The 19,679-nt window shown below is 37.1% G+C and overlaps 1 protein-coding gene across 2 annotated transcripts; it reads left to right on the forward strand.

Annotated features, from left to right (window-relative positions):
* The first annotated feature begins 3,613 nt into the window (after positions 1-3,613).
* Positions 3,614-19,272, forward strand: LOC103035358 (cytochrome P450 2J2). 2 transcript variants are annotated; one of them, XM_022685734.2, is made up of 9 exons: positions 3,614-3,854; positions 8,688-8,847; positions 8,949-9,101; positions 9,239-9,399; positions 11,065-11,238; positions 11,582-11,723; positions 14,150-14,337; positions 15,940-16,081; positions 17,776-19,272. In XM_022685734.2, exons 1-9 carry the CDS (start codon positions 3,660-3,662, stop codon positions 17,964-17,966), a joined length of 1,506 nt encoding a protein of 501 aa, XP_022541455.2. In that variant the 5' UTR covers positions 3,614-3,659; the 3' UTR covers positions 17,967-19,272. The 2 variants fall into 2 exon arrangements, with proteins under 2 accessions (XP_022541455.2, XP_022541456.2); XM_022685735.2 differs by lacking the exon at positions 3,614-3,854 and having other exon boundaries at positions 8,758-8,842.
* Positions 19,273-19,679: the final 407 nt, after the last annotated feature.

Consider the following 19,679-nt stretch of genomic DNA (forward strand, 5'->3'; position numbering starts at 1 on the left):
GTCATTTTACAATCCTTTATTAATGGCTTTTTACTGTAAAATTTAAAGGAACCTTTTATACACTGTATTCACCAGAGGCGGTTCTTTAATTAGGCAAACCTAGGCATTTGCCTAGGGCCTCGACCAAATAGGGGCCCCCAAATCTGACCATCCCAGCTACAGTAAATACACCAAAAACAATGTTAATTTGTTACTTAAGTAAAGAAAAAACATATTTCTATTTAAGAAAAACAACAGAAATATCAGTAGAATACCAAATTAATGTCTAAATACTAATTGCCCAAACACACATACCCCCCTCCGTTGCTTGCATTGAACTAGTCCATAATATGATGACGTAGCAATGTGCCACACGACGTGTTTCCCCTAATTACATCCACGCCAAAGCAAACACTGGTAATTTACACTGCTAGTAAATAAACAGGAGTGTTACTGACCAAAATAAACGCTTTTTAGGAGAGATATAAGTTCTGTGTAAATATTTATAAGACAATACCTGACAAAATCTGTTTTAATGACGTGAATAAACATCACTGTGACAGCGCTAGTCGCAGTTTCACTGCAGCAAAGGACGAGGACGTCTTTACTGATTTCTGCCCCAATAACCATTTCAATAACCTCCAATAGCCTTTAATAGTCTTCAGTAGCCTTCAACAGTCTAACCTTGCAGCCGTGGTGTGTACACTAAACTCCGTAGTTATAAATTGGATGAGGAACTGCAGCTTCCTGTAAGCGAGCAGTTTCACCGGTTTCACCAGTTTCATCCACACACCGCACTGATAAACTGCTTAACCCTAAACTCCTGAATCAGATCGGCTAAAATCAGAAGAATATCTGCCGATCGCTGATACCGTATTTTGGCAAAAAAAAAAATGGGCCGATACCGATACACTGCTGAGCTCTAGTTATTTGGTTTATGTGTGTGTTTTAAGAATGAGGGCCCCTTGTTTATGTTTTGCCTAGGGCCCCAAAATGGCTAGATCCGCCCCTGGTATTCACCTACACAGTAACCAAATCCCTGTTATATGTTCTGTCGTAAAACTGTAGAAAGCGATGCATCTTGAGATACCTGTATGTATAACAGCAGCATTTAAGGGAAAAATGTGTGGTTAGATTTAAAATGTTTCCCAGAAATTAAATGCTTTGTTTTGAGACTAAACACCAGCAAAAACACATAAATCTACCACATGCAGAACCTTATTTTATCCAGGGTTAGGGTTAGTACCATATATAATATGCTCAATACATTTGAAGCAACAGTGTGCTCTTATTTACTACATATTCCCTAAATTGTAAATACTACCTAAATTGAACAGCTAAGACTCACTAAAAAAAATCTAATATTTCTTAGTTTGTTATACAAAAGTTACATCTTTCATATTGGCTGGGGACATCCTTTTTTTCGGCAATGGGCATGGCCCCTCCCACCCCATCTCACTATTAGTGTGAACTCTTGTCTACTAGGGTTTCTTGTCTTGGGTATTGAGTTATATTTTATATAGTAGCTGCCTGTCTGGCTATGGTGTTGTAGGCTGTAAGAGTAAGTTACTTGTTTACTGTTTATTTGTGGTGAATTTCTTTAGGTTAACTATAGTTTTACTTTATTATGAAATAAAGGCCCATTTAAAGTGCATATTGTCGCTGTCCAATGAAAAACACTTATCTCCAAAACAGCAACTTTACAGGAGAGAGGAAAAACCTTATAAACTTTTAATGGAAGTCAATGTAAAAAGAGTTTATTTTTAGGTAAATTTGAAGTGTTTCTACTGGTCTATTCATCAAGAAATTTTGGCACAGTGTAAGGGACAGTTTGTCTGTTCAAACAAAAATGGAGATAAGTGTTTTTCATTGGACAGTGCCAATATGTTTTTTGTAAAGAATAATTACATTCAATTATATTGTTGCATTTATATATGAGAAAACTCACTCTAAAAAGCTGCAACACTCATATGTAACACTGTCATATGTTTACAGCAAATGACTGTAATCTTTCTCCAAAGTGAATTACTGTAATTTTACAGTAGCATTAAATTTTTTTGGCCACTCTTTGCCGGTAAATTACTATATAATTTACAAGAAACGTTTTACTGTGTGCACGTACATAACAGCATACCCGTGTTACTCATGGTTGTGTTCTGTATGTTGATGCAACCACTATGTTGCAACCACAGTGAAGTGTCAGGCAGTGACATCAGCAAGAGGGGGCTGAATCTTTATAAAACCCTTTTTTTCGGTCTTAATCATCATATCGATTTAACAAAATTTCATACTAATCTTTAATATAGTATTTACAGTAATTCATCTTCTTAGAATCATGTGAGTCAATCTGGGGCAGCTTTCCTTTTTTTATTTTTTTTTTTTACAAGGTTTCTAAGCTAAATATGGTAACAAAGCTCATGTGACATTTAAAGAGCATGTTTAAAAGCAAGTCCACTAATTAATTTGATTTTCTCTTAGAAAGTGTTTTAAAGAACATTTTAAAGAATTTTAAAGAAATGATTAACTGCATGTTCAAATAATTGATATTTATGACAAAAGAAATAATCACTGCTGTTACTGGCTCTCACTCATGTTACTTTTTATGTTTTGAGTAACAGGAATTAAAGTAACATAAATTATTTTTAGCATAGAATTAGCAAAAACAAAGACAATTAGCTAAATGGTGGCTATGCTAACAGCATGAAGACAGTAAGCACATTCTATTGATTTTCCAAAAATATTATATTTTAAAAATAAACAAATAAGATCTGAGAATGAATTTAGGTAACAGGAGTGAGTGTTGAGATTGAGCTCCTCAGTTATAATTAAAATAAGATCAAATACACAGAAAAACAAATGAAGGATCTTAATTTTGGTTTTCCAACGATCTTCAGAAGAACCAGCTTATGTCACTTCCTGTGGTAGATGTGACTTTTTCAGATGGGGTAATGCTTTAGGGTAACAGGAATGAGTGAAACCCAGGCAGGCACACATCTAAAATTTATATTTTAACATAAATATTATGGACTATATAATAATATAATTACAAATATATATTTGTAAAGCATAGATGGGATTTAGAGTCACAAAAATGACAAAAAATGCCAAAAAAAAAAAAAAAACCCATCTCTGAAGGATTTTAATAATTATATTTCAGGGTAAGGTTTATAGTTAGAGAGTGGGGTTAGAACAGGTAACAAATGCTATTTTTCAGTGTTCTAAGTAGTTTTATATCTTTTTTAAATTATATATTTTACTTTTGGAATTAGGTCAATGTACAAGACACTATGCTTAATATTGAAATGTATTTAAATTTATTTTTTAAGCACATTTATACATGTAAATTTCCTGGGGAAAGAAATGGCACCATTCAGTGGAATGGTCTTTATATTTTGCTGAGCAATGTTGGTGTTGTTTTTTAAGAACATTTCTAAGTACTGATTAAAGATTTGAGATTAGATAGAAGACAATGTGTACCAGTGTACTATACAGCAGTGGCTGAGTCGATATCTGCCAGGAAACTGAGTGTAAGGTCTCGAAAAGGAAGTTTACTTCACACCTCAACAAGTTACAGCAAGACGTATGCACTAAACACGCCCATGAACATCAGTACATCCTTCTTCTCAGTTCTGCTCTCTGTAAAGCTGTGAGCAGCTGTAGTAAACTCAAACTCTCTCAGAATGGAGTCTATACTGAGATATCTGGACTGGATATCTGTTGTCTTGGTCCTGCTGGCTGGTTTTCTCTCTCTGTTTCTGCTGGAGATCTTCAGGTTGAACTCCTCCAGGTTTCACATCCCTCCAGGACCCAAACCCCTGCCTTTTGTGGGAAACCTGCCGGAATTCATGAAGAATCCCATGGATTTCATCAGATCTGTGAGTTTCCTATTTTTTCTTTCTTTAAAGCAGAACATTTATGAGCTTTCCAGGAAGATCAGCCACAACCTTTAAAAACATTGAGTAAGAATATTCTAAGAACATCCAGAAAACCTGACTAAGAACGTTCTACTAACCACAAATTGTTAGCTGCTGTGAGTCAGGTGCAATTAGACCTGTCACAATAAATACATTATCAAATTATCATACAATAAACAGACATGACCTCGATGATATTTGTGATGTAATTGTGAAATAAATCACCCATTGTGGTGTTGTTTTTATGTATGTTTGTTCACATACAGCTCTGAAAAAAAATTAAGAGGCCACTTCAGTTTCTGAATTAGTTTCTCTGATTTTGCTATTCATCCCTTGTGTGGTGTTCATGTTTTTGTTACTCGTTTACTTTGTTACTTGTATTTAATTCAGGAAAATTAAGCAATTCTACATTAAAATGCTTTACACATGCTTGCTTCACCTAAATTGCAAGCAATATAAACAGCTTACATGGTTAATATTTGCCCTTTACCTTTCTTATGTTACATTTCTTTCAAAAAGTGCTACTCTTTTTTTTTATTTTATTTTTTTAATAAAATGTAAAAGAAAATGAATTAAACTCAAGATATGAGTAGAAAATTTCTTTAAATTTCAAATTTACAAATGAAGCAATGTTTATTAGCCCTTGGCCAAACATACTGTATGTAATATAAAAGGTTGGGGGGAGGGGGGTGTACAGTGTGTGTTTATCGAAAATGTGTTTGGATATATGTTTTTTCACAAAAAATGAGCCAATGCCAATGAGTTTGAGTTAGAAAAAATATTTTTTTTACTATCATTTGATGAAAAATGAAAACGGGTCCCACAGACCCGAACACCACACAAGGGTTATTTATAGGTTTATGTTGTAAAATGAACATTGATTTAAAAAAAAAAAAATATTCTATCAACTACGGACAACATTTCTCTCAAAATCCAAATAAAAATATTATTATTTGCAGAAAATGAGAAATGGCTGAAACAACAACAAAAAAAAGATGCAGAGCTTTCAGACCTCGATCTGTGTTCGATCTGTGACAAATGACACGATTTCTCCCTGTGGGAAATCCTGATTCACCTGGCTGATCTTCAAAATAACGCTTTGTCATGAGAACACTTGAAAACTAATTGCACTCACATGAACTCACATTAGAACTAGCAATGCCATGCATGTGCTATGTTATTTCCAAAATGGACATCTAGAAACAAGCAATATGCTCTGATTTGCACCAATAAAAGAATGAAGAAAAATAAAAAAATGTGGTTGAGAAGATGGGAAAAGGCATGCGGCCAGCAGGGACTGTCTGTTGTACAGAGAGATTTGGAGGTAAATATTTTATAAATTAAAACGTACCTCTTTGTTTAGACAAAGGATAGTCTCACATGTCGCCAAAGTTTTTCATCTGTTTATTAAATTCGACATACAGTACAGGCTAAAAATTTGGACACACCTTCTCATTCAATGTGTTTTCTTTATTTTCATGACTCTTTATATTGTAGATTCTCATTGAAGGCATCAAAACTATGAATGAACACATTAACTATGAATGACCTGAACCCAATCCAGATGGTTTGGGGTGAGCTGGACTGCAAAGTGAAGACAAAGGGGCCAACAAGTGCTAATAAACACCTCTGGGAACTCCTTCCTTCAAGACTGTTGGAAAACTTTTCATTTCAGGTGACCACCTCTTGATGAAGCTCATTGAGAGAATGATGCCAAGAGTGTGCAAAGTAGTAATCAGAGCAAAGGGTTGCTATTTTGAAGAAGCTAGAATATAAAACATGTTTTCAGTCATTTCACCTTTTTTTTTGTAAAGTACGTAAAACTCCACATGTGTTCATTCATATTTTTGATGCCTTCAGTGAGAATCTACAATGTAAATAGTCATGAAAACAAAGAAAACACATTGAATAAGAAGGTGTGTCCAAATTTTTGGCCTGTACTGTATACGTGGCTCTTTCTCTCTATGTGATCGCTTTGGGTCAGATGTTTAGCATGCCAAATATTTACCGGGCGTCTTCGACTGGTTGGAGATCAGTCAATAACTTTTTTGGATTGTCGATAATTCTGTACACTCTCAAGGTACTGTCATTTTTAAGAGTGTACAATATAGAATGAAAGTGTAATGAAATGTTGCAAAGTAAACAATGTTAATTATAATATTGATGTTAATTCATCTTTTTCGAAACATAATTCACAGCTGATTCATCTTTTATATGATGTTGAATCAACCACCACTAAACACTGTATTTGTGTTTTGCCTGGTTTGAAGTGGGCAAACTGTGCTGGACTCCAGACAATATTTCCCAGCTCTGATCTACAAGATTTAAAAAAATCTCAGAACTCTGCTCTGAATGCAGTTATTTTTCCATGTTTAAAGCAAATTGTTTGCTTTAAACAACTGTAGCTACTTTGGAGCCCATTTTCCCAGCAATCCTACAATTAATAGTTTTCTAATCTACTAGGCCTTTGTAACTGAATAAGTCAATATATTTTAGTTTATGTGTAATAACAAAACTAATTTGGCATGGTCAGAAAGCTTAATTTATACTTTTTAGGTAAACACTATGGACCCTATCATACACCCTGTGCAAAGTGCATTATGATGCTCGTTGCTATCTAAGTCCCGTTCAATAGTCTATTTTTAAGCCCTGTGCCCATGCATCTGGCATGTTTCTGTCTTTACAACGGGAAATAGGTGGGCCACTTACTCATTAAAACCCTGACAACACTTAGCTGCCCAAGCCTATCTTATCGAGTTGTGTGCTACAGCGCGCAAATAAAATTTTTACATCAACAATCAACAGAATAAAGTTCCCGTAAATTACCGGCTGGCGTGCCTTCACAGCGCAAAGTGCCAGTAAAAGTGCGTCAAAGTGCCATGGTGTTAAAATATCAATGCACCAAAGTCAGAGCACATCGTCTTAATGACAACTGGCTCACAGATTGGTTTATTTCACATTATGCCCAAAACACACCCATGATTAATTAAAAGAATTAGTCCAAGAATTAGTTCAAGCTGCACAAGTCATATTTTTTGGCCCCCTCACGATACCAAAGACCAACATGCCCTAAATCAAGCTGTGCCATGCTCAATTGACCGGTATGCTATAGATAGGGCGCCATGTCTTTGTTTGTTTGATTGGCCCAATTTAGTTTTGTTTTTGTCACATCATTTTTAATGTTGAAAAAACATTATTTAGTAATGTAGAACCACTGTCAATGAATAAATTAACTTGATTTAAGGCTTGAATTTGCCCAGAGAATAGCCAGCCTACAGTTGCAAACCCTGTGGAAGACTCTTTGGTCTTTCAAGATGTTTTAAGGGTAAAATTCGATTGTTTTCTATTCTGGTAAAACAGCTAAATGTCAAAGCTCGTTTTGAATCTTGCTTGGTGTCATAATGTTGTTGGCACTTGAGGAAATTGCTAAATGTTTGGGTTAATGGTTTGAAAAAGTGCTGTAAACGCAAGCCCTTTACCACTTCCCCTTCTCTAGTTCCTCATCATTACCATCAGAGAAACTTCTCAAGTATTTTCTCACTGTAGCTTGCAACAATATATGTGTCAGTCATCTGCCTCTAAATGATCAGACAACTGCTGAGAAATTATACATATTCTTTTTTGCAATGTTTCCAAGAAGTTGTTTTAAAATCAAAATGCAATCTCAGAACTGATTTACTCTGTTACTTAATCCAGGCATGCTTGAACTGGAAACTTGGAAATTTTGCGCTAGAGACTCCGAATACAACTTAATACCTAATCATTTTTACATAACTTACATTTTAACACCATCATCACCTTCATCTTCAAAAATAAAATAATCTTATATTAATTCATGAGTTGTCGCTGCAGATGTAACAGGCATAATTTAATATAAATGACAAGTAACCAGGAATGCCTAGGGGAAAGACTACATATTGCCAACAAGTGAAGAAGGACGATGCACTCATATACAGCTCTGTAAAAAAAAAACAAGAGACCACTTACAAATTATGAGTTCCTTTGATTTTACCACAAATGAAAAGCTCTAGAATATAATCAAGAGGAAGTTGAATGATCACAAGCCATCAAACCAGGCTGAACTGCTTGAATTCTTGCACCAGGAGTGGCATAAAGTTATCCAAAAGCAGTGTGTAAGACTGATGGAGGAGAACATGCCAAGATGCATAAAAACTGTGATTAAAAACCAGGGTTGTTCCACCAAACATTTATTTCTGGACACTTAAACTTTATAAATATAAACCTGTTTTCTTTGCATTTTTGAGGTCTAAAAGCTCTGCATCTTTTTTGTTATTTCAGTCATTTGTCATTTCCTGCAAATAAATGTTTTAAATGATTTTTTGTTGTTGTTGTAATTTGGGAGAAACAACAATGTTCATTCTACTCAAACATATACCTATAAATAGCAAAATCAGAGAAACTGATTCAGAAGCTGAATTCAATGCTGAAAACAATGAGGTCTCTTATAGTTTTCTAGGGCTGTAGATGCAGTGCTTGCAGACTGGTATGATAGATGCTTGGTCTAGTATAGATGGTGGACCAATAAAAGCAGCAGTTCTCAGCGCAGTTCTTGGTGGAGTCAGATTCATTATTCTGATTGGGTGATGGGCCACAGTTTTCTTCTATCCTAGTTTCCATAAGATCTCAACCAGCAGGTTTTCCAGCTGCTCTAAAACCTTCAGTGGATCATACCTCCAGGCGTAGACCTTTAAAACGGTTGCATCCAACGCCTACATGCCTTCATCCTGCCAAACCTGTATGTCCAGCAAACATTCTGACATTCTTTTCTTCCAGATGGCAAAATATGGTGAGATGTCCTCCATGTACCTGGGCAGGAAGCCAGTAGTCATGCTGAATAGCATGGATGTTGTGAAGAAGGCGTTTGTTCAGAACGGGGCTGTGTTCGCTGGAAGGCCTTTTATACCATTACTGAACTGGATCTCTGAGGGGTATGGTCAGTAGACCTACTAACTTCTTTGCTTAACATTGACTTTGAATGCTTGTTTTATGGTCAACCAGTAATCCCTTTTTCCATAAAATGTCATAAAATCTCAGGTATCGTGATGGTCACATATGGAATTTCGTGGAAACAGCAGCGTCGGTTTGCTCTGCACACTCTGCGCAACTTTGGTCTGGGGAAGAAAACCGTGGAGGAACGTGTGGCCGAAGAGGCACGGTACCTTATTAGAGAGCTACTCAAACAGGAAGGTAACTGATGATTAGCTTCTTAACTTTTTTTTGAGCTCTTTTTAAGCTCTTAATGGATTTGTAATTATCTGGGGGTCAGAATGGATGTCCCACAATTCATTTCAAAAATCCATTCTTCTGTTTTTTTTTTTCTAAAGGAAAGGCCTTTTATCCCATCCACCCCATCATGAACGCAGTCTCCAACATCATCTGCTCCATCATCTTTGGAGACCGCTTCGAGTATGATGACAAGCGCTTTGCTCAACTCCTGGAGATTTTGAATGAAAATATGAGAGTTGGTGGATCACCTGTTGGAAAGGTAACAACCAGCAAGGCATTTTCAAGGCATTTCATTTTTGCTGAATCAATCCTTTCTTTTCGTAAACTTTACATAATTTCTGCATACAATATTACCTAATTACAATTACTTCATTTATACAATATTACTCAAATAATTTATGATACATAATTCTTGAAATGTAAATATTTGAGTTAAAACACACATATTGCAATCATCCTTTTTAATATACTAAAGTATAGTAGAGTATAGTACAGTATAGTATAGTACAGTATAGTATAGTATAGTGTGGTTTAGTATACTAAAAAGAATGTATTACATGACATCCATGTGTTGAGACAGTGAGACTTGGTCTGGTTACAAAATAAATATTTGAGATTATATAAATATTTGAATGTGTGTGTTAACTAAAAATATTTAAATATCAGGAATTTTAATATAATCTATATCATAAATTATTTGAGTAATAGTGTATAAATGAAGTAATTGTAATTAGGTAATATTGTATGCATAAATTGAGTAAGTTTACTAAAAGAAAGGATTGACTGAAGTTTAGTTCACTTTTTTACTCTATGTAACATTTAAGTCTTGAAACCGAGTTGAAGATACTTAAATTTACATGAAATTAAATTTACTTTAAAAAAACAAATGCAGAAAGTTTAGTACATTTTTTTAATAAAATTTTAGCAAACTCATCGTTTGAAAACAAACTGTTCAAACAAAGATCTTTTTCTTTTAATTAAGAATCAATGAAAGTTACATTTAAAATGTGCTGTTATAATACCTAAGCATCCATTATACTCAACACTCAACCAACATTCATTGTCTAAAACCGGCAGCGATTTCACACAAGAGAAGCATGTGAAAAGCATGGAGGCTCCACAAAGGACCCCAGCAGTGACAGGAAAATGTGCTTGCTACCAAACCACACTTCATGCCTTCATGATGAGACTTTAATATCCTAACATTTTCCACAATATTTAACCTCAATGTTTTGTGGAAAGATTCTGTCCATGGTCAGGGCCTCCACATACGCTGCCTGGCCAACAAAAACGTTGCCACCAAAAAATAGGTCACACACTCTAATATTTTGAAAGGCACTCTTTTAAGCCCCAAACCATCAGTGGTCAGTTAAATTAGTTGTGGGTCTGGTCATGCCACATCATACTTTCCATGCACGAGTATGAACATACATAGATAAGTATCATGAATATTTTATTTAATTTGGCTGAAAAAGCACTATTCATGTTTAGAGTCCAGACAGGTATGAAAGTCTCAGTTCTCAGTTCAGGGAAACATTTAAGGAAACAGCAATGTTATTTTATTTTTTATTCTGTTTATTGTTGAGGTAAAGTTGACCTGAACGCACCTTATTTCCAGACAACCACACCACATCAGTGTAGATATATACCTAAACTCTGCTACTATTTTAACGGCACAGGCACAAGACATGAAAATAGACTGTTGATGGAGTGTGAGGTAGCAATGAGCATCACAACACGCCTTACGCAGGGTGTACAATAGTGCCCACATTCACATTAATTGACCTGATTGGTCTATCCTGGTCTATGACTGGTTTCCAGAACATATAAACCAGATATTCAGGCCTTGGTCTCAATATTTAGTTGATTATACATTTAGATTGAGATCTTTAAAACTGTTGCATCATTTTTTTTTTTTTTGCAGATCTTCAACTTACTCCCCATAATAAAATACTTTCCAGGACCACACCAGAAAATGTTGCAGAACGCCAACTGCTTCAAGGTGTTCATACGTGAGGCTGCTGATCAGCACAGGGAGACTCTGGATCCAGCAAACCTCCGGGACTTCATTGACGCTTACCTGGTTGAGATGGCCAAGGTAAGAGTTTGAAATGCTGAAGGTGCTCCTGAGAGCTGCACACTTTACAGCTTCTATACTTACTTAGCAATGAGGTGGCTTACCAACTGATAGATCTGCCTATTTGTTAGCCAGGTAGTGACGTATGACTGACCTGTAACCAGTATGCTACAGCTGTGTTAGCGATGTTGGGCAAGCCTTGTAACAATTTGGCCCTGCAATGGGTGAAAAAGAGGCCATAGAGGGCAATTATGCAATGAACATTGAGAACTGATCATTGCATTTTATAATTAATCAGTGTTAGAAGCCTTTAGTCTTTCCTGGAACAGAATTATAGAACAGCATCTTTTCTTATTCCGAACAGCAAGAGCCAAACGAAGACTCCACCTTCCATGAGCAGAACATGGTTATGTCCATTTCTGACCTCTTCTTTGCTGGGACAGACACTGTAGCAACAACTCTAAGATGGGGCCTTATTTTCATGATGGAGCACCCTGATGTGCAAGGTACTGTTACAGTTCACCAATACTAGTTAATATCACTGATTAAAAGCATCTGTGCCTGGATGTGTCGAGTTATTAACCTTTAATTAATAGAAATAAGTATATGCAACTCGGAAATTTCAAATAAGTCAAGTCAAGTCAAGTCAAGAGTCAAGAGGCTTTTATTGTCATTACATCTGAGTACACAGTGTGATGAAATTACGTTCCTCCAGAACCATGGTGCAACATAGAACAACAAGCAATAGACAACATAAAGTGCAGGAGTGACGACAGTGCAACATAAAATTATAAAATTATAACACTAAATAACAATAAATACAATAAATACAAAAGACGAGACAATTTAAAGACAGGACAGTGCAGTACCGATACGGTATAATAAGTGTATAGTGGGGATAAGGTGCAGAGATGTGTGACATACTGTAACATATAGAACATACATAATCACAGCAGTTACTGAGGTAGAGTTTATAGTTTTTAAGAGTGCAGCAAATAAAGTCATGTCAGCCTCTGTGTGCTGACTGGGTGTGTGTGGGGGTGAAGTTCAGTTCTTTGTGAGTGTAAAGGGGGGGGGGGGGGTGGGGTGTACAGTTTAGTTTTGTGCGAGTGTGTTGGGTGAGTGGTGGGTGGGGTGGGGTTCAGTTCTGTCTCTGTGCGTTGAGAAGTCTGACTGCCTGGTGGATGAAGCTGTTGCAGAGTCTGGTAGTGGAGGCTCGGATGCTCCTGTATCTTCTGCCGGATGGCATCAGAGCGAAGAGTCCGTGTGAGGGATGGGTGGGGTCGTCCACAATGCTGGTGGCTTTGCGGATGCAGCGTGTGGTGTAGATCTCGGTGATGGAGGGAAGAGAGACTCCGATGATTTTCTCAGCTGTCCGCACTATCCGCTGTAGGGTCTTGCGGTCTGAGGTGTTGCAATTCCCAAACCAGACGGTAATGCAGGTGCTCAGGATGCTTTCTACAGTCCCTCTGTAGAACATGGTGAGGATGGGGGGTGGGAGATGTGCTTTCCTCAGTCTCCGCAGGAAGTAGAGGCGCTATAAATAAATAAATACATTGAATAATAGAATATTTTCCAGTTGTTTCTACCTTCAGTCAAATTCAAGTTCACCCAAATCCAATAAATCAATACAACATTTTACACTAGCGTATTTTTTGCACTATAAGGCGCACCGTCAGTTTTCATACTCAAGTTGCACCAGATTATAAGGTGCATTATACAACACTAGTATAGTAGACACCATGTTTTCCTTCTAATTCAGCAGGTGACCTGTAAATCCTAAGTTTAGTAAACAAAACTTTAATTCTTAAAAAAAAATCATTCTAAAGTAAAACGAGTGCTGGATGTTTATCTACACAGATTTCTCTCCTAAAACCTTCCATTTATTTACAGTAAGCTTAGAATTCCAGATTTCCATTAAGGCTGGGTGCAGCGGCGTTAGCATTAGCGGCTAGTGCTACACTGAAGAACTCTGGGTGTTCCAGTAAGCCAGGGTGATTTTAGCTAGCAGGAGTTAGCAGCAGGCTAACTCATCTCTGAACAGGGAAATACCTAGCACTTAGAGCAGTTAGTGGGTAATGCTAATGCTGCTCCAGCAGTGCTACAGGCCGACAATACTCCATTCTGAATAGCTGAAACTCCTGTATAACACTGAACTTACAACCTAATTGGTAAAATTCATACATAAGGCGCACTGAAGATTTTTGGGAAAATGTAAATAATTTTATATGTGTAAAAATAAAGTTATTAACACATTGCCACATTTTCCCATTGGCTCCTGGCACAACCTTTTGTCACAAACAATTAGTAATAATTTTTAATTGTTCCCCCTGAGCCACCATATCTTGGGTGTTATGTAACTGTTGACTGCCTAGCTTACATTTAGCACATTTTAGCTGCGTTTGTTTGGACATTGTAGCTCATGGGAAAACGACATATTGAAAGTGGGTGTAAATCATACACCTTCAAATGGTACCAGGAGTAATGTGGCATCTGTTAATGTTGCAGTAGTTACAAGCATAAGATATTAATTAAGAACTCACAATATCATGTAAAAGCATAAACATCTCTTAATTGCAATTTGAGGGATGTCAGCTTACAGAGTGCATTACGGTTGAAATGATAATTGTTTGAAATTGTTATTCTGAGTCTATACTATTATTTTTTATCTACTTAAAAAAATTATGCAAAACTTTGCTATGATAATTTAAAGGAATTCTTTTTTTTTCTGTGCACAATTTGGGGCTCAAAATCAGTAAATGTTCTTTTATGATGTAAAACATCTAGACTTATATGGATAAAGGGTAAACAAGCATACTATTTAAACTATTTAAATTGATTTTAAGCAAACATATAACTCATTGCCTCCTTTACTCTCTTTACTGTACTCCCTCTCTTTCTCTACTTTTGTATCTGGTTTTGCACGTCTCAGAGCGCTGTCATGAGGAGATAGTTCGGGTGCTGGGTTTTGATCGTTCTCCCTGCATGGATGACCGTACACAGCTCCCCTACACTCACGCCACTGTTCACGAGATCCAGCGCTATGCTAATGTTGTTCCTCTGAGTGTGATGCACCAAATCACACAGCCGACACAGCTACGAGGATACCACCTCCCCAAGGTAATAAAGAGAAATTCTACTGTAGACTGAAAAATTACCCAAAAATTAGAAAATAAATGGTGAATTGTTTATGCCCATATTTGGGGCTCCTTTGGGGTTCCGTGTCTAAGCCGCACAAGTCAATACGGGATTTGAATGGGCTTTTCAAAAACTGCCCTCTGTCACATTCTGTGGTAAATAAATATGTTCAGAACCCTGTACGTTTTATTCTGTGTACATTTACCTCCTAAATATCACTAAATCCTCTGAATTTCGAGATCGTTTAAGGGGAGTAATCAGAAAAAGGCTAACTTTAAGCTAATGCTTAACTGACGTCACAGCACCACGGCTGGAAATGACCCAGGACTGGATTCTGCATAACAACAGCGAACTCCCATCAGAAAGCGTTTTGGATTATTATGCTTCTTCACACAGGATCATTAAAGCATTTAAACAGGTGAAAACTCTTTCAGTAATGTTAAGCAGTGTGATGTTGAGCAGTGTAGACTGTGTTAGAGCTTTAAAAGGCAGATAATAAGAGAAAGTGGCTCTCAGTTCAGGATCAGGCTTCTCTGCAGGTTTAGTATTTAATTACGGTCATTAGTTTATACTATTTACAACCTGACCCAAATAATTAACTAACAACTAACTAATCAACTAATCAACTAACTTCCTGCCCTCTCTGAGGCAACAACGAACCAGAAACACCCATTTATTTCACTGCATAATAAAGAGGGTAAATGTTAAAACTTGTTACAGCTGCTTCTGGAGTATCACTGACCTGTTTTAGTGATTTTATGCTGTTTCACACTCAGCTCTCCTCAGTATTACAGTTAGTTCATTATTAGGCTCAGCAGTGTCTAAAAGCTCCTAACTTACGGCTGGAGTTCGCTGGTGTCGCGCCAAAAACAGTCCCCTGCTAATCTATGCAGCGGCGCTGGGAGGTCAGTTCACTCCGCTGTAGCATTAGCTTAAAGTTAGCATTTTTCTCATTATGACCCTTAAACGATCTCGAAATTCAGAGGATCCAGTGTTTTTCAGAAGTAAAATGTACACAGAATAAAACGTACAGGGTTCTGAACAGATTAATTTACCACAGAATGTGACAGAGGCGAGTTTTTAAAAACCCCATTCATTTTTCTCATAGGGAAAAAAACGCTTAGACATGGAAGCCGGACGAGCACTACAGAATGACGCACAAATTCAGTGGTCTATAGCAGTGGAGCGCTAAAATTCAGCAACCTAGCTGCTGGTTAACTAGTTAACTTTAGAGCATCATGCCTTCAGAATGGGGGCAGGTGGTGCAGCAATTCATTATTATCGTCCATACCTCAATTCCTCTGTGATTGGGAGTTAAAATGAGCTTTCATTATTTTATTTAATCAATTATTTTTTTACATTTTTCCAATCCCCTTAAATGCTGCAGTACAAACTACTATCAAATGTTTAATGCTTGTTATGAACAAAATGGGCATGAAACATTGAAACTACACATTACACTATGGTAATATAATGGTTATTGTAATATTGTACTAGCCCTCTGACTTGACAAAATGAAGAAAATAATGAAAATGTTAATAAAAATCTTTACCTGGTGAAGCTGTTTGTTTTTTTCTGTGACAGGGAACAGACATCTTACCTAACTTAACAGCCATTCTGACTGATCCAGACCAGTGGAAGTACTCCGACACATTTAACCCAGAGAACTTTCTGGATGAGAAAGGACAATTCTGCAAGAACGACTTCTTTCTGCCATTCTCTCTTGGTAAGCCTGTTGCCAGTATCAAGTGTCTGTCAATCAATTGTTTTAAATACAAAAGCTCAAAAGGCATATGCTTTAAATTTTACATTTGGAATAAAGACTGTGCACTGTTCAATCAATTCATTTTCATCTTATATATAAGACTTTTTTTACAATTTTTTAAAGGGAAATGAGGGTTAAGTTTACCTAACATACATGTATTTTATTACAAGATCAGAAGTACAAGAAGTGCATCTTTCTTATTGGCTTCTTTTGCATAATGAGCATGTCCTGAAAACCCATCAAATTAAGACTGTGGAAATTTGAACACACTGTGGTCATGCAGTTCTCAATTAACTTCCCAAGGGAATGAAGTCCTGTTGGGTAAGACTACACATTGAGGGTGCATGACGAATTGTAGGACACACTCATTATGCTAATAACTAATGCAAGGTACTGATAGGAAAGGTGTACTTTCTGCATATTGTAAGAATCTTAGAGAGGCTTTAGTTATTTTTTTATGTGTCTCAGCTGTTCAATGTAGGTAATATTTACTGAGAATATGGGACAAAGACTTCAAAAAAAAGTTGCTTTAAACTGCAACAAAGCAGGGAAAAAAAGGGAATGAACACCAGGAGTGTTAAATCATGCTCTTTAACACCTTGTAAATAAACTCTACTGAAAAACTACACCACCAGAAAGTACTCCTGAACTCTTAAAGGGGCCCTAAACCCCCTGATTTTAGCTGACTTCACTCTCAGCTCAAATCTGAAAAAGGCTAAAAAAACAAAAGGGGTAATTGAACCTGTGAGGGCACTGAAGAGGCAGAAATTTTCACAATAAACGTGTTTTAAAGGTTAGGAAAGGTTTAATACAAATTTAAGCAGGACTGTTGTGTTTCATTACTTCAAAGGAACACATTTCAGCTATAAATGGAAAAAATATAGTTCAGGGCAGGGATCGGCAATTAAGTTTTGCCGCAGGCCAGATATATTTCCAAGCCATTACGTGGCTGGCCACAAAAAAAATTCTGTTTTGGAAAATAAAGTGTAATGGGATGGAGTGCTACAGACTAGTAGCTCTCTAGCCCAGAGGGTTGTTGCAGCCAATTGCACAAAAAAGTTGAATTCAAAGTAAATAAATAAATAAATACATAAATAAACACATTGCTCCTCACACGGGATTGAACCCGCGTCATTAGAGTCGCGGTCCAATATACTACCACTGCCCTGGCTAGTGAATTGGGACACAGCTGGAAAAAACACCCTTATAAGGAGATCAAAGGAGCCAAAGAATGGGCATAAAAATGAGAACGGGTAGAAACTAAATCATGCTGAGCGCGACAGAGAGACAGGGGATAAAAGTAAAAAGAAAGCGCAGCGGCTCGGTTCCGGTACATCAGCTCACAGACGCCCTGTGCTGTGGACATCATCACCCTAGGAGTGATGTGGGGAGAGAGCGCCATTTACCCACCCGGAGGGAGCAGGGCCAATTTTGCTCCCAATTTTGTTCATTATAGTTCAATCAACCTCTATTGCTGACCCCTGGTTTAGGGTTTAGTGGCTTTTTAAGGTCTGTGGTTCCACACTGTTATAACACTCAGCCAGTTTGCATGTTTTTACCAATTATTATTTATTAGGATGTAAACAAATTCACAGAACATGGAGGGTTAACATGTGTGTGTGTGTGTGTGTGTGTGTTTGTGTGTTTTACTGCAGGTCCGAGGGTGTGTCTGGGTGAGTCTTTGGCGAAGACAGAGCTCTTCATCTTCTTCACCTCTCTGATCCAGCGGATGAAGTTCTCATGGCCTCCTGGAGAACCTCGTCCAAATATGGATGGTACTGTGGGCATGGTCCGCTCTCCATTCCCCTTCAATACAGTCTGCCACAGCAGGGACACCACCCACTGACTCAGACCACCAAGTTCAGCCTTTATTATAAGACTGGACAACATCAGAACATTAGAAAATGTTTCTACCTTGGAGAACTTTTGCATGCTGAGAATAAACTCGCTGTTCAAATCCATTTACAGAAAGCATATTAAAGTACAGCTCCTTCCCAAAGTCATTAAAACAGTTTTACTCATAGAGTAAACCCAACTGTACTTCTCAAACAGGATAGAATCACAAGAAAACTGTGACTTGCTCTAATAGTCTACAATACAGCTACCAGGTTTATATCAAACACATTTTAATACCCAAGGAAAGGAAGCTGCAAGGGGAAAGACTACACACTAATGGTACAGGTTGGTGGACACACACATTATGGAAATACTGAAGCCAGGAGCCAATAATAAAGATAAAGTACTTTTTATGCAACATAACTGTGAAATGTTGACTAGACTTCACCTTGGTTTTTGGATTGTCCCAGCTGTTCAATTTAGGTAAATATGGAGTGAACTCTAACCTAGGGTTGCCACCTTTCAAAATTTTAAATGTATACCACAGACCCGACACCTGTGGAAGGGGGCACCGGCAGCAGTGATGTATTATTAATTTGTGCTAGTGTTTTTAGTAAACCACTTATTATATTATTTTATGTAATGATCACTGTATCCCTCAAAATATAACTATTACTATCTTGACACAAATTACAGAGAAATCTGTACAAAACCTTTTAATCTAAGAAACCATTTCTTAGATTAAAAGGTTCACATTTAAAATATTTAAGTAACTGCACAGTTAATTAAACTGGCCTTAATTAATTTGGTATATTGTGGTCTGAAACAAAACTAGAATCATAATCTCTGGCTCATGTCTCAGCTCTGACTTTGGTTGTGGCGGGTAGAATCTCAAACAGGAAACAGGAAATACTCCGTAGGGTAGACTGTCCCATTTTAGTACAGCCATCGCATCCTACCCATCCTTCAAAGGACACCTTCGTAGACCGCGTCCTTCGAAGGATACAGCCGCTGAATTGAGACACAGCCATATACAGTTATTAAGAGAAAACCTGCTAATTCAACCTTCACATTCTGCTCTTACTGGTGCAATGGGCAATTCATGAAGATTGGCCACCAGGCTGCTCCAGTTTACTCTACTCCAATTTATGTACTTTTAACTATATTCTCATTCTATTTATTGTTTATTGTGCTTTCGTTCGTAGTGTAATGTTTGTCAATAGTCTGTGTAACTCTTACATGTCACACATGTGTTGCTCTCACCAAGCCAAATTCCTTGTATGTGTAACATACTTATATAAAGTGATTCTCATACATATCGTTTTTTTTTTCTGAACAACTGTATTATTCATTTAGTATCTGTTAATCCATTAGTTTATCTTTCTTTGAATAAGCACATATAATATTTAGATTGTCTTATACTACGTGTGTGTGTGTGTGTGTGTGTGTGTGGGAGGGTGGAGTCTGTAGGTAACAGGTAACAAGCAGCACACAGAGGAGAGGAGTGAAGGGAGGAGGGGTTTAGTGCTGATCTGTGTGTGACAGACGTGTGGATTAGAAATTTCATGGAAATACGGAACAAATCGCAACATTTAGTTGCCAAATAAAGGACGATTCAATGTTTTACAGGACGGGTGGCAACCCTACTCTACTCAAATAAAGTGAGTGCAAAGGTTGCTTTAAATTTCAACAAAGCAGTAAAAATAAGTCAATACAAAGGCAA

This window comes from Astyanax mexicanus, chromosome 13, assembly GCF_023375975.1.
Source record: "Astyanax mexicanus isolate ESR-SI-001 chromosome 13, AstMex3_surface, whole genome shotgun sequence".
Lineage (NCBI taxonomy): Eukaryota > Metazoa > Chordata > Actinopteri > Characiformes > Acestrorhamphidae > Astyanax > Astyanax mexicanus.